Source organism: Heptranchias perlo, chromosome 1 (genome assembly GCF_035084215.1).
Source record: "Heptranchias perlo isolate sHepPer1 chromosome 1, sHepPer1.hap1, whole genome shotgun sequence".
Classification (NCBI taxonomy): domain Eukaryota; kingdom Metazoa; phylum Chordata; class Chondrichthyes; order Hexanchiformes; family Hexanchidae; genus Heptranchias; species Heptranchias perlo.
Window position 1 is genome coordinate 151,590,482 of NC_090325.1, and position 13,180 is coordinate 151,603,661.

Genomic DNA, 13,180 nt, shown 5'->3' on the forward strand with positions numbered 1-13,180 from the left:
AATGTCACAGCGTGGTGCTATCAACCTGATTCTCTTCTTTTGAAAACATTTTGATTTGTTTTGTTTTAAACTATTTGTTGTCGTCCGAGACAGAGTGCTCGAGGTGGGGAGATATGGGAATTTCTCTAAAGTCATTGAATTGGGCATGATAAAAAAATCAATCTGGCATAAATATACAATCTAGTGGAAGTCAGGAAAGTGTAGTTGAGAATAGTAAATTGATAGCTTTCTCGTGGAGATATTTGTGTCCTTGCCTATAATGAATAATGAGAAAACTACACTCAATAGCCTGGCCACTACCCTGACATCGGGACCATGCAGGGGGAGATAAGCACTCGAGACACCCCTGATCTTTTTGATAAGATAACCTGAAAACCTAAGAATGGCTACAGTGGACATAAAAGATTCAAATGTATGTTGCCATGAAACGGAGATCAGGATGAAGAACATGATTACAAAGGCCTATGGCCTGGTGAGCTATTGCAACCACTCTTTAAACAAACCAGTTGCTTTTACAGGACTGAATCCTACAGGACATATGATGTGTGCCATGGAAAATGTTCGGAAATACCATGAGGAAGAAGAGACTGGCCAGCAGAAAGTTAATATCCAAGAACACTAAGCTCATTCCTATGAGATGCTGCTAGTATGCGGAGATACATGAAGAAGATACATTGAAGAATGAGTCTCAGACAGGCTCAGTTACTTGACAACAGCACAACAGGAAAATGGTTAATGTGGTCCAGGCGAGTGAGAAATCCTTTTAAACAAGGCACTGACACATGGTCCATAGAGAAACCAACTAATTAATGAAACAGTCAGGGAACACTGGTATCAATCAAAAGGACTGAAATTAAAGTAAAGAGGGACACAGTAATTTGGATTTCCAAAATTCAGGGTTAGGTTCCCATCAGTTAACAATAAAATTGGGAGAAACAATATTTAGAAGATATCCACACGATGGATACAAAATTACAAGATTATGAGGGGCCCAGATAAAGTAGACAGGAAGTACCTGTTTCCCCTAGCAGAGGGTTCAAGAACTAGAGGACGTAGATTTCAGCTGATTGGCTGGAACAAAATTAAAGGGATGTGTTACTAGACATGCTGTCACTGTGTGTCCACATAGTGTTGGACACAGCCTAGAAGCACAGTGTGGGTTTAATAATACCGGTACCAATCCGGATATTAACTGTACCATGGAGGCCCTAGAGGCGGATCTAAAACCCACTTAAGTGGCATATGCCGGAGAGGGCGAATATTGTGTTACGACTTATTTGAAAACGTTTAAATATGCCAATCTAACTTGTGATATTTTAAGTCCAGAATTCTACTCCATTTCTGAAGTCCTGGTTCGGATTGGACCCGAGGAACTGGTAGAGATACACCGGCATAACCTCACCACCTTACAAGTTTCTGAGAATGTCAAAAAGGACTTAAAAGCATATCAGGACACATTTGGGTATCTGACACCCCTGTTGCCTAAATACTTGAAAGCATTGCGAATGGAGATACGCCTCTCCCAGAAGGTTTTTTTTTATTCGTTCACGGGATGTGGGCGTCGCTGGCGAGGCCAGCATTTATTGCTCATCCCTAATTGCCCTCGAGAAGGTGGTGGTGAGCCGCCTTCTTGAACCGCTGCAGCCCGTGTGGTGACGGTTCTCCCACAGTGCTGTTAGGAAGGGAGTTCCAGGATTTTGACCCAGCGACAATGAAGGAACGGCAATATATTTCCAAGTCGGGATGGTGTGTGACTTGGAGGGGAACGTGCAGGTGGTGTTGTTCCCATGTGCCTGCTGCTCTTGTCCTTCTAAGTGGTAGAGGTCGCGGGTTTGGGAGGTGCTGTCGAAGAAGCCTTGGCGAGTTGCTGCAGTGCATCCTGTGGATGGTACACACTGCAGCCACAGTGTGCCGGTGGTGAAGGGAGTGAATGTTTAGGGTGATGGATGGGGTGCCAATCAAGCGGGCTGCTTTATCTTGGATGGTGTCGAGCTTCTTGAGTGTTGTTGGAGTTGCACTCATCCAGGCAAGTGGAGAGTATTCCATCACACTCCTGACTTGTGCCTTGTAGATGGTGGAAAGGCTTTGGGGAGTCAGGAGGTGAGTCACTCGCCGCAGAACACCCAGCCTCTGACCTGCTCTCGTAGCCACAGTATTTATATGGCTGGTCCCGTTCAGTTTCTGGTCAATGGTGACCCCCAGGATGTTGATGGTGGGGGATTCGGCGATGGTAATGCCGTTGAATGTCAAGGGGAGGTGGTTAGACTTTCTCTTGTTGGAGATGGTCATTGCCTGGCACTTATCTGGCGCGAATGTTACTTGCCACTTATGAGCCCAAGCCTGGATGTTGTCCAGGTCTTGCTGCATGCGGGCTCGGACTGCTTCATTATCTGAGGGGTTGCGAATGGAACTGAACACTGTGCAGTCATCAGCGAACATCCCCATTTCTGACCTTATGATGGAGGGAAGGTCATTGATGAAGCAGCTGAAGATGGTTGGGCCCAGGACACTGCCCTGAGGAACTCCTGCAGCAATGCCCTGGGGCTGAGATGATTGGCCTCCAACAACCACTACCATCTTCCTTTGTGCTAGGTATGACTCCAGCCACTGGAGAGGTTTCCCCCTGATTCCCATGGACTTCAATTTTACTAGGGCTCCTTGGTGCCACACTCAGTCAAATGCTGCCTTGATGTCAAGGGCAGTCACTCTCACCTCACCTCTGGAATTCAGCTCTTTTGTCCATGTTTGGACCAAGGCTGTAATGAGGTCTGGAGCCGAGTGGTCCTGGCGGAACCCAAACTGAGCATCGGTGAGCAGGTTATTGGTGAGTAAGTGCCGCTTGATAGCACTGTCGACGACACCTTCCATCACTTTGCTGATGATTGAGAGTAGACTGATGGGGCGGTAATTGGCCGGATTGGATTTGTCCTGCTTTTTGTGGACAGGACATACCTGGGCAATTTTCCACATTGTCGGGTAGATGCCAGTGTTGTAGCTGTACTGGAACAGCTTGGCTAGAGGCGCAGCTAGTTCTGGAGCACAAGTCTTCAGCACTACAGCTGGGATGTTGTCGGGGCCCATAGCCTTTGCTGTATCCAGTGCACTCAGCCGTTTCTTGATATCACGTGGAGTGAATCGAATTGGCCGAAGACTGGCTTCCGTGATGGTGGGGATATCGGGAGGAGGCTGAGATGGATCATCCACTCGGCACTTCTGGCTGAAGATGGTTGCAAACGCTTCAGCCTTGTCTTTTGCACTCACGTGCTGGACTCCGCCATCATTGAGAATGGGGATGTTTGCAGAGCCTCCTCCTCCCGTTAGTTGTTTAATTGTCCACCACCATTCACGACTGGATGTGGCAGGACTGCAGAGCTTTGATCTGATCCGTTGGTTGTGGAATCGCTTAGCTCTGTCTACAGCATGTTGCTTCCGCTGTTTAGCATGCATGTAGTCCTGAGTTGTAGCTTCACCAGGTTAGAATCATAGAATCAAAGAAGTTTACAACACGGAAACAGGCCCTTCGGCCCAACATGTCCATGTCGCCCAGTTTATACCACTAAGCTAGTCCCAATTGCCTGCACTTGGCCCATATCCCTCTATACCCATCTTACCCATGTAACTGTCCAAATGCTTTTTAAAAGACAAAATTGTACCCGCCTCTACTACTGCCTCTGGCAGCTCGTTCCAGACACTCACCACCCTTTGAGTGAAAAAATTGCCCCTCTGGACCCTTTTGTATCTCTCCCCTCTCACCTTAAATCTATGCCCCCTCGTTATAGACTCCTCTACCTTTGGGAAAAGATTTTGACTATCGACCTTATCTATGCCCCTCATTATTTTATAGACTTCGAGAAGATCACCCCGAAACCTCCTACTCTCCAGGGAAAAAAGTCTCAAGTCTATTGCACTCTTTCTAGTTTAATAATATCCTTTCTATAATAGGGTGACCAGAACTGTACACAGTATTCCAGGTTGGTACCTCATTTTTAGGTACGCCTGGTGCTGCTCCTGGCATGCTCTTCTACACTCCTCATTGAACCAGGGTTGATCCCCTGGCTTGTTGGTAATGGTAGAGTGAGGAATATAACCTACAACAGGACAATAACAACATTAAGCATGACATTGACCAAATTAAAGTCACCACCTGGTGAAATGACCTCTGGAATTTGGGACTGAATATACAGATCCATCTTTGGATTGGATTAATTCATATGTATTAGTTGTAGTGCAGTTTGTTGTAATGTGCTTCTTGATTTTCATTGCATGTAATAAATGTAAGCAGAGGATGAAGGGTTTGGCAAAGATAGTAAAACAGAGCCTGGGTGAGAATGTCCCCATTGTCTCTGTGGTTTCAACTAAGAAAACATCTTAATGGTACCGGGAGTAGCACCCGCTGGGGTAAGGTGCATGTAAAAGGGAAGACAATCATAGTTTGATAGGATTATCAGATGCTCTGCCTCTCTTCCACCCGGACTGTTGGCCAACACGAAGGTAACCTGGTTAAGGTGAGGTACAGCATCTAATGGGAGAATTTGGATTAAGGGTTATAATGGGGAGGGCACCAATTCACAGGTATAAAATGGTCTGAAAGGTAACATTCAGTCTAGTTAGGCTGGAAACAAAATATAAAGCACCATGAGATATTTGACTATGTTAGCCTTTTCAAACTAATATGAATAGGTTTAGCTGACCAAGGACATTCGCAGCTTACTTGAGAGATGTTTAGAAGGAGTCTGTTCCTGAGAACAGATAAGAGTACAAAGGCGTATTGATGAAACGTGTCTGTGTTCTATTGGGACTTCTCTAGTTCAAGGGCTAGTCATATTCATTGTTATGATTCTTATAGTTTATTGCTTACTTAAATGTTGCTGCGCTGCAGAACCTGCAGAACCAGTGAGCATCGTAATAATTGGTTATCATGAAATGATAAAAGGGGGGAATGAGAATCCCTACGTAGTCAGTTTTCAGTAAAATATTAAGATGCCTACGTGGCAAAGAAGCAGAATGCAAAATGGTTCGAAAGGGTTAATTAGTTAGTAACTGAGATTGGTACAGGTGGCCTGGCCTCCTGCTGGGCCATATGTTTGCGTAGTCAGCAGGTTTGCATGGTCTTATCAATGTAGAGTCTTTGATGTGATTCAAGGACTGGTCTGAATGTCTCCATGTTTATGGCAGATCAATATAGGTAACGAGCTTAGCCAAAGTTGAAAGACATTCCAGGTTGAGAGATAAGGAACAGAAGGAACAGGGAAGAACATTCCAAGTTGGAAGGTGAGGAAGTATCCCCTTTGATGTCCAACAGCAACATGGTCAGCACATGATTATCTATGATTGGCCTGAAATAATGTAACCCCGCATGGCAACCTGTGCCCGGCTTATGATTGGTGTTGACTCTTGTGTTAATGATGTTCCAACCCCTATCGATCTGTATAAAGGTATGAGTATTTGTCTTTGTCTTTGTCTCCTTATTCTGTTAGAATCGTTCGGATTCTCTCAGGAATCTGAATTGAAGCTACAGACTAAGACCTGCTATTAAAGTTGTGATGAACTTTAAAATGTACTCGACTCAGTTTTTACTGAACCAGACTGAGGGGAAAGAATCCGGATCGTCACTTGGAGTTCAACACTTAACATCTAACCACACAGTCACAAGTTTAAGTCCAAGCAATGACTATCATTCAGATACCGTTGCCTAGGTTAAGTGTGTTTCACTAGTTTTTGGCCAGTCCGTTAAATGCCAAGTACAAGCAAGGTGGACCATCTCTATGGACAGCAAGAAGTCAATCTCCATGAAGAAGCTTGCATGCACTCTTACCTAAAGGAGAAAGCAAAGAGAAAAATGGGAGCAAAATATTGCTAAAAATGCTATTCTATTTCCATGAAGAAAATCTTGAGGTAAACAAACAATTGACAGAAACATTACACAGGATTAATTAGTTGAATAAAGGCTAATTACCATCACTAGTGGGTCAACCAAACCAGATGAATATAAAAAGACATAACCACATGGGTATAAGTTACAAATAAATGACCACTTCACTAACATAGGATGACACAATAAATTAAGAGAACCATAGAGTGGTGGAATGTGGTCTTTGTTAAGATTCAAGCTCGCTCCACATAAATTTTCTTATGCTTAACATTAAAAATCCACTTCCACAGTCAAGCCCTGCTTTTCTATGAACAACACCACCTGCACGTTCCCCTCCAAGTCACACACCATCCCGAATTGGAAATATATCGCCGTTCCTTCATTGTCGCTGGGTCAAAATCCTGGAACTCCCTTCCTAACAGCACTGTGGGAGAACCTTCACCACACGGACTGCAGCGGTTCAAGAAGGCGGCTCACCACCACCTTCTCGAGGGCAATTAGGGATGGGCAATAAATGCTGGCCTTGCCAGCGACGCCCACATCCCGTGAACGAATAAAAAAAGAACCAAAGCATAACGTTAAACACAAAGGAATCAGGAAAAGCAAAGTACAGAGCATACAATTAACCCTTTTTACCATTAGTATATACATGGGAAATAGTACCCTTTTTACTGTTAAAGTAGCACTGGCAATAATATAGGTGATCACTGTAACTCTTGACTCATGTCTTGACTGACGGACAAATAATACTTCAGAATAAACTTGATTTGTACTTGCCAGACAGTACTTCTCAAACAAGAAGTCTGAATCAAGTTTATTCAGAAGTTCAATTAAAGAGAAACATGAGCGCAGGTCAAAGCAGGACAGGCAGCATTTGTGGAAAGAGGCAGGTAGGGTTAATGTTTCAGGTCAATGACCTTTCATCAGAACTGGGGACGGTAGGGAAGGAAAAAAAGGAGGTGGGGTGGCAGTATTGATTAAGAAGAATATTGCAGTGTTGGAGAGAGAGGATTGTCCTTGAGGGGTCAAGGACAGAATCTATTTGGTTAGAATTAAGAAACAATAGAGGTGCCATCACACTACTTGATGTATTCTATAGGCCACCAACTAGTGGGAAGGATATAGAGGAGCAATTTTGCAGGGAAATTACAGAGAGGTGCAAGAACTATAGAGTAGTGATAATGGGGGACTTCAACTATCCTAATGTAAGGAATCTTACAACACCAGGTTATAGTCCAACTGTTTTATTTGAAAATCACAAGCTTTCGGAGGCTTTCTCCTTCGTCAGGTGAGCGAGTGTTACATTCAACTATCCTAATATAGACTCGGATAGTAATAGTGTGAAGGGCAAAGAGGGGGGAGCAATTTCTGAAGTGTGTTCAGGAGAACTTTCTTGATCAGTATGTTTATGAGTATACGAGGAAGGAGGCATTGCAGGATCTAGTTCTGAGGAATGAAGTGGGTCAAGTGGAACAAGTGTCAGTGGGGGAACATTTAGGGAACAGTGATCACAGTATCATAAGGTTTAGATTAGTTATGGAAAAGGACAAGGAGCAATCTAGAGTAAAAATACTTAATTGGAGGAGGGCCAATTTCAGTGGGTTGAGAACGGATCTGGCCCGGGTAAATTGGAATCAAAGATTCGCAGGCAAAACTGTAATCAAACAATGGGCGGCCTTTAAAGCGGAGATGGTTCAGGTACAGTCTAGGTACATTCCCACAAGTGGGAAAGGTAGGGCAACCAAAGCCAGAGCACCCTGGATGACGAATTGCAAATGTTACACCCTTTTTTGAAAAAGGGTGTAAGGATAAACCCAGCAACTACAGGTCAGTTTAACATCAGTGATGGGGAAGCTTCTAGAAACGATAATCTGGGACAAAATTAATAGTCACTTGGACTAGTGTAGATTAATAAGGAAAACTAGCACAGATTTGTTAAAGGCAAATTGTGTTTAACTAACTTAATTGAGTTTATTGATGAGGTAATAGAGAGGGGGTTGACGAGGGCACTGCAGTTGATGTTGTGTATGAGGACTTTCAAAAGGTGTTTGATAAGGTGCCACAGAATAGGCTTGTCAGCAAAACTGAAGCCCATGGAATAAAAGGGACATTAGCAGCATGGATACGAAATTGGCTAAGTGACAGGAAATAGAGGGTAGTGGTGAACAGTTGTTTTTCGGACTGGAGGAATGTATACAGTGGTGTTGCCCAGGGGTCGGTACTAGGACCTCTGCTTTTCTTGATAATATTTTAAGGACTTGGATTTGGGTGTACAGGGCATAATTTCAAAATCTCCAGATGACACAAAACTTGGAAGTGTAGTGAACAGTGAGGAGGATAGTAATAGACTTCAAGAGGATGGAGACAGGCTGTGGAATGGGCGGACACATGGCAGATGAAATTTAATGCAGAGAAGTGCGAAGTGATAGATTTCGGTAGGAAGAACAAGGAGAGGCAACATAAACTAAATGGTCCAATTCTAAAGGGGTGCAGGAACAGAGAGATCTGGGGGTATATGTGCACAAATCTTTGAAGGTGGCAGGACAGGTTGAGAAAGCAGTTAAAAAAGCATATGGGATCCTGGGCTTTATAAATGGAGGCATAGAGTACAAAAGCAAGAAAGTTTATGTTGAACCTTTATAAAACACTGATTCAGTCACAACTGAAGTATTGTGTCCAATTCTGGGCACTGCACTTTAGGAAGGATGTGAGGGTGCAGAAAAGATTTACTAGAACGGTTCAGGGATGGGGGACTTCAGTTACGTGGTTAGACTGGAGCAGCTGGGGTTGTTCTCCTTAGAGCAAAGACGGTTGAGAGGAGATTTGATAGAAGTGTTTAAAATCATGACAGGTTTAGATAAAGTAAATGAAGAGAAACTGTTCCCATTGGCGGAAGGACCAGAGGACACAGATTTAAGGTGATTGGCAAAAGAACCGAAGGCGACATGAGGAAAAACGTATTTATGATGTGGAATGCAATGGCTGAAAGGGTGGTGGATGCAGATTCAATTGTGGCTTTCAAAAAGGAATTGGATAAATATTTGAAAATAAAAAATTTGCAGGGCTACGGGGAAAGAGCGGGGGAATGGGACTAACTGGATTGCTCTTACAAAGAGCCTGCACAGGCTCGATGGGCCAAATAGCCTCCTTCTGTGCTGTAACGATTCTATGATTCCATGTTACAGATGAACAGCTTATAAGGAAAAGAGCCGGGGAAAGGGGATGGGGAGAAAAAAAATCTCTATGATTATGGAGATGGATGTGACAAAAGGAGGCAATAATGAGAGATTATTTCTCTAATTTCTAACAAACCATAATAGCAAAATATTTACATAGTGTAAGAGAGAGAGACAAACAGGCAGTCAAAGAGAGACAGACATTGAAACAAATACAATCAGAGAAAGAAAGAAAGGCATGCAGACAGAGAGACAGACAGAGATAAACTGCCAGGATCCAATCACAAAATTTAATTTTTTGCAGAGATCTCTTATAAAATTACAACCAAGTGCTGTAAGACCTAGGATACCTCCTATGCCATCAGGCCCATGCTACCCCCTTCACTGCTAACAAATACAAAGAATGCAGCAGTAAACCAAAACCCAGGTTCCCCTCTAGTGATGCCAGACTGAAGGATGTGCCCCATTACTGGACGTACATTACCAGAAGCCCTATCACAGTGCCGCCAGGCTCCAGACTCCCATCCCAGTTCTGCCAAAGTCTAGGACCGTCCCCTACTAAACGCCATGCAACTATCCAGTACTGCTAAATATCAAGCTCCAACATCTTGTGAACTATCTTGCTATGTATTCTCATCTTTAAAACTGGTCAAGATATATATAAAATAAGGCCACTCATTTATAGTTTTCACAGAATAAAGTACAGAATTGTTGACTCCAATCCCAAAGCACTGTAAATATCCTAAACTACTATTTAATAAAGATGAAATTTGACTTATTCAGTCACTGTAAATCAGTGGCTCTGACATTATCACTTACATGACATAAACATCTCTATTGTTATGAAACAGTGTATCCTCTGACCCACCGTGTGCAATGACATAGGAGAACTGCTAGCACCCATGCATTCTTCTCAGCTGTGTTTCTCCAATACTTTGTTATTTAAATAGCAGCCTCCTCTCATCTCCAGTTCAGGTTCTTGCCGTTAAGTTAAAAACGTGAACAGCCCAGCAGAATAAATGCAGGAAGTGGGGATTTAAAATCAGCAGCAGGACCAGGATTGAAATTGGGAGAGAGTGTTGCTATTTGAATATCACAGTGTTGAAGAAGTGTAGCAACTGATGGAAGTGTACTGTTTGAAATCTACCAATGAGAACAAGTGAACTTCACCACAGGGCCTTTTGGTTAAATATTCAACACTCCACTGAAGCCACTGAGACTTTTGTGTTTTTTTATATATAATATCAAGTTTTCAGATCATTTTATTTAAATAAATAGTAAGTGCTTTGATAGACACTTCAACAATACATGTAGCGAGTAATCACTTTTCAGTCTATATAAACTTTGCCATGCTTTAACTATCATATTAATGAGCCATATGCTAATAAATGTAATAACAGTATTTAATAAATATATACATTTCAAACACAATAAATTACAAGTACAAAATGTATTTCACATGTTGAGTTGGTTGCCACACAACATGCACAAGAACATTCAATATTCAAATAACTAATGCTCTATACAAAACACTCATCTATATCCAATTTCGTAAAGTTTGTTTACTTCAAACATACCTGCTTCTGGGAAGAAACATGGACTCTTTGATGAATACAGAACCAGACAAGAGTATGTACCAACAGGTGCCAATATCATCAGGGCTAGAATAAAGAAGGGGAAAAATGAGTAACACAAAAGACAGAGAAAATAGAAATAAACTAAAACAAAACTAACTGCACCAATAAACACGTAAACCTACATGTAAATAAACCTGTAGAGTCAGTATATATACACAAGGCTCTGTGGGTCTATTGAGGCAAGCTTTCACATTAGTACACATCAGAAGTGTCCAATTATTTCCATACATAACCTATTCTGTTTTAATTCAGTCTGTGTAACACACTAAGATTAATACAGAGTTATGCGGAATAGCCATATTAGAGTTTCAGCAAGTTTATGCTGAGTGGTCACCTCTGCACAGACGGATTGTCAACAAATATATTTTCCAATAATCTTGCGTATGTACGCACAAAACCTTGCTTCCTGTTGCCACAGTTTTGTCATATTTTTGTGTCAACTTTTCTGTTATAAATTCCTATGTCCGCATTTACAAGAGAAACTATTTGCATAAAATTGCTGTAATTACAGTGTCCCATCAGTGGTCATGATGTGGAGATGCCGGTGATGGACTAGGGTGGACAAATGTAAGGAATCTTACAACACCAGGTTATAGTCCAACAGTTTTATTTGAAAATCACAAGCTTTCGGAGTTTACCTCCTTCATCAGGTGAGTGAGTGAAGCACAGCATATATTTGGCTGGGAGGCGATCACAGCAGTCAAAGGTGTCGTTGGTGTTCAGACAGGTTAGCCACGGAAAACATTACATCCCAGTATACTGAATACACAGTGGGTCAGATTACACAGACAGATAGAGAAAGAGACCCGAAAGGCAGAGAGAGAGAGAGAGAGAGAGAGAGAATGTCCATTTTTTTCCGCTGGTGGGGTTAAGTGCAGCATGACATGAATCCAAGATCCCGGTTGAGGCCGTCCTCATGGGTGCGGAACTTGGCTATCAATTTCTGCTCGACGATTTTGCGTTGTCATGTGTCTCGAAGGCCGCCTTGGAGAACGCTTACCCGAAGATCGGTGGCTGAATGTCCTTGACTGCTGAAGTGTTCCCCGACTGGAAGGGAACCCTCCTGTCTGGCGATTGTTGCGCGGTGTCCGTTCATCCATTGTCGCAGTGTCTGCATGGTCTCGCCAATGTACCATGCTCCGGGGCATCCTTTCCTGCAACGTATGAGGTAGAAAACGTTGGCCACCCTACAACTCATCCGCTTCATCCTGGATCACAATGTCTTCACCTTCGATAACCAGTTCTTTACCCAAACACACGGAACAGCCATGGGGACTAAATTCACACCCCAATACACCAACATTTTCATGCACAAGTTCGAGCACGAATTCTTCACTGCACAGGACCTCCAACCAACGCTATACACCAGATACATCGACGACATTTTCTTCCTATGGACCCATGGCGAAGAATCACTGAAGAGACTACACGATAACACCAACAAGTTCCATCCCACCATCAAGCTCACCATGGACTACTCCTCAGAATCTGTTTCTTTCTTGGACACACGAATCTCAATCAAAGACGGGCACCTCAGCACCTCACTCCACCGCAAGCCCACAGACAACCTCACGATGCTCCACTTTTCCAGCTTCCACCCCAACCACGTCAAAGAGGCCATCCCCTATGGACAGGCCCTCCGAATACAGAGGATCTGCTCAGACGAGGAGGAACGCGATGGACACCTACAGACGCTGAAAGACGCCCTCGTAAGAATGGGATATGACACTCGACTCATCGATCGACAGTTCCGACAGGCCACAGCGAAGAATCGCATAGACCTCCTCAGAAGACAAACACGGGACGCAACCAGAGTACCCTTCATCGTCCAGTACTTCCCCGGAGCGGAGAAACTACGCCATGTTCGCCGCAGCCTTCAACATGTCATCGATGAAGACGAACACCTCGCTAAGGCCATCCCCATGCCTCCACTACTCGCCTTCAAACAGCCACCCAACCTCAATCAGACTATCGTTCGCAGCAAATTACCCAGCTTTCAGGAGAACAGCGTCCATGACACCACACAACCCTGCCACGGCAACCTCTGCAAGACATGCCAGATCATCGACACAGATACCACCATCACACGAGAGGACACCACCCACCAGGTACATGGTTCATACTCCTGTGCCAACGTTGTCTACCTCATACTTTGCAGGAAAGGATGCCCCGGAGCATGGTACATTGGCGAAACCATGCAGACACTGTGACAACGGATGAACGGACACCGTGCAACAATTGCCAGACAGGAGGGTTCCCTCCCAGTCGGGGAACACTTCAGCAGTCAAGGACATTCAGCCACCGATCTTCGGGTAAGCGTTCTCCAAGGCGGCCTTCGAGACATACGACAACGCAAAATCGTTGAGCAGAAATTGATAGCCAAGTTCCGCACCCATGAGGACGGCCTCAACCGGGATCTTGGATTCATGTCATGCTACACGTAACCCCACCAGCGGAAAAAACTGGACATTCTCTCTCTCTCTCTGCCTTTCGGG

The 13,180-nt window shown here is 43.8% G+C and overlaps 1 protein-coding gene across 4 annotated transcripts in view; it reads right to left on the bottom strand.

Annotated features, from left to right (window-relative positions):
* Positions 1 to 13,180, bottom strand: part of rapgef2b (Rap guanine nucleotide exchange factor 2b) — a 565,137-nt gene that overhangs the window by 377,712 nt on the left and 174,245 nt on the right. For all 4 annotated transcript variants that reach the window (XM_067992588.1, XM_067992581.1, XM_067992606.1 and 1 more), the window contains exon 4: positions 10,626 to 10,709. In XM_067992588.1, the coding sequence (XP_067848689.1) occupies positions 10,626 to 10,709 (84 nt within the window). The remainder of the gene's footprint in view (positions 1 to 10,625; positions 10,710 to 13,180) is intronic.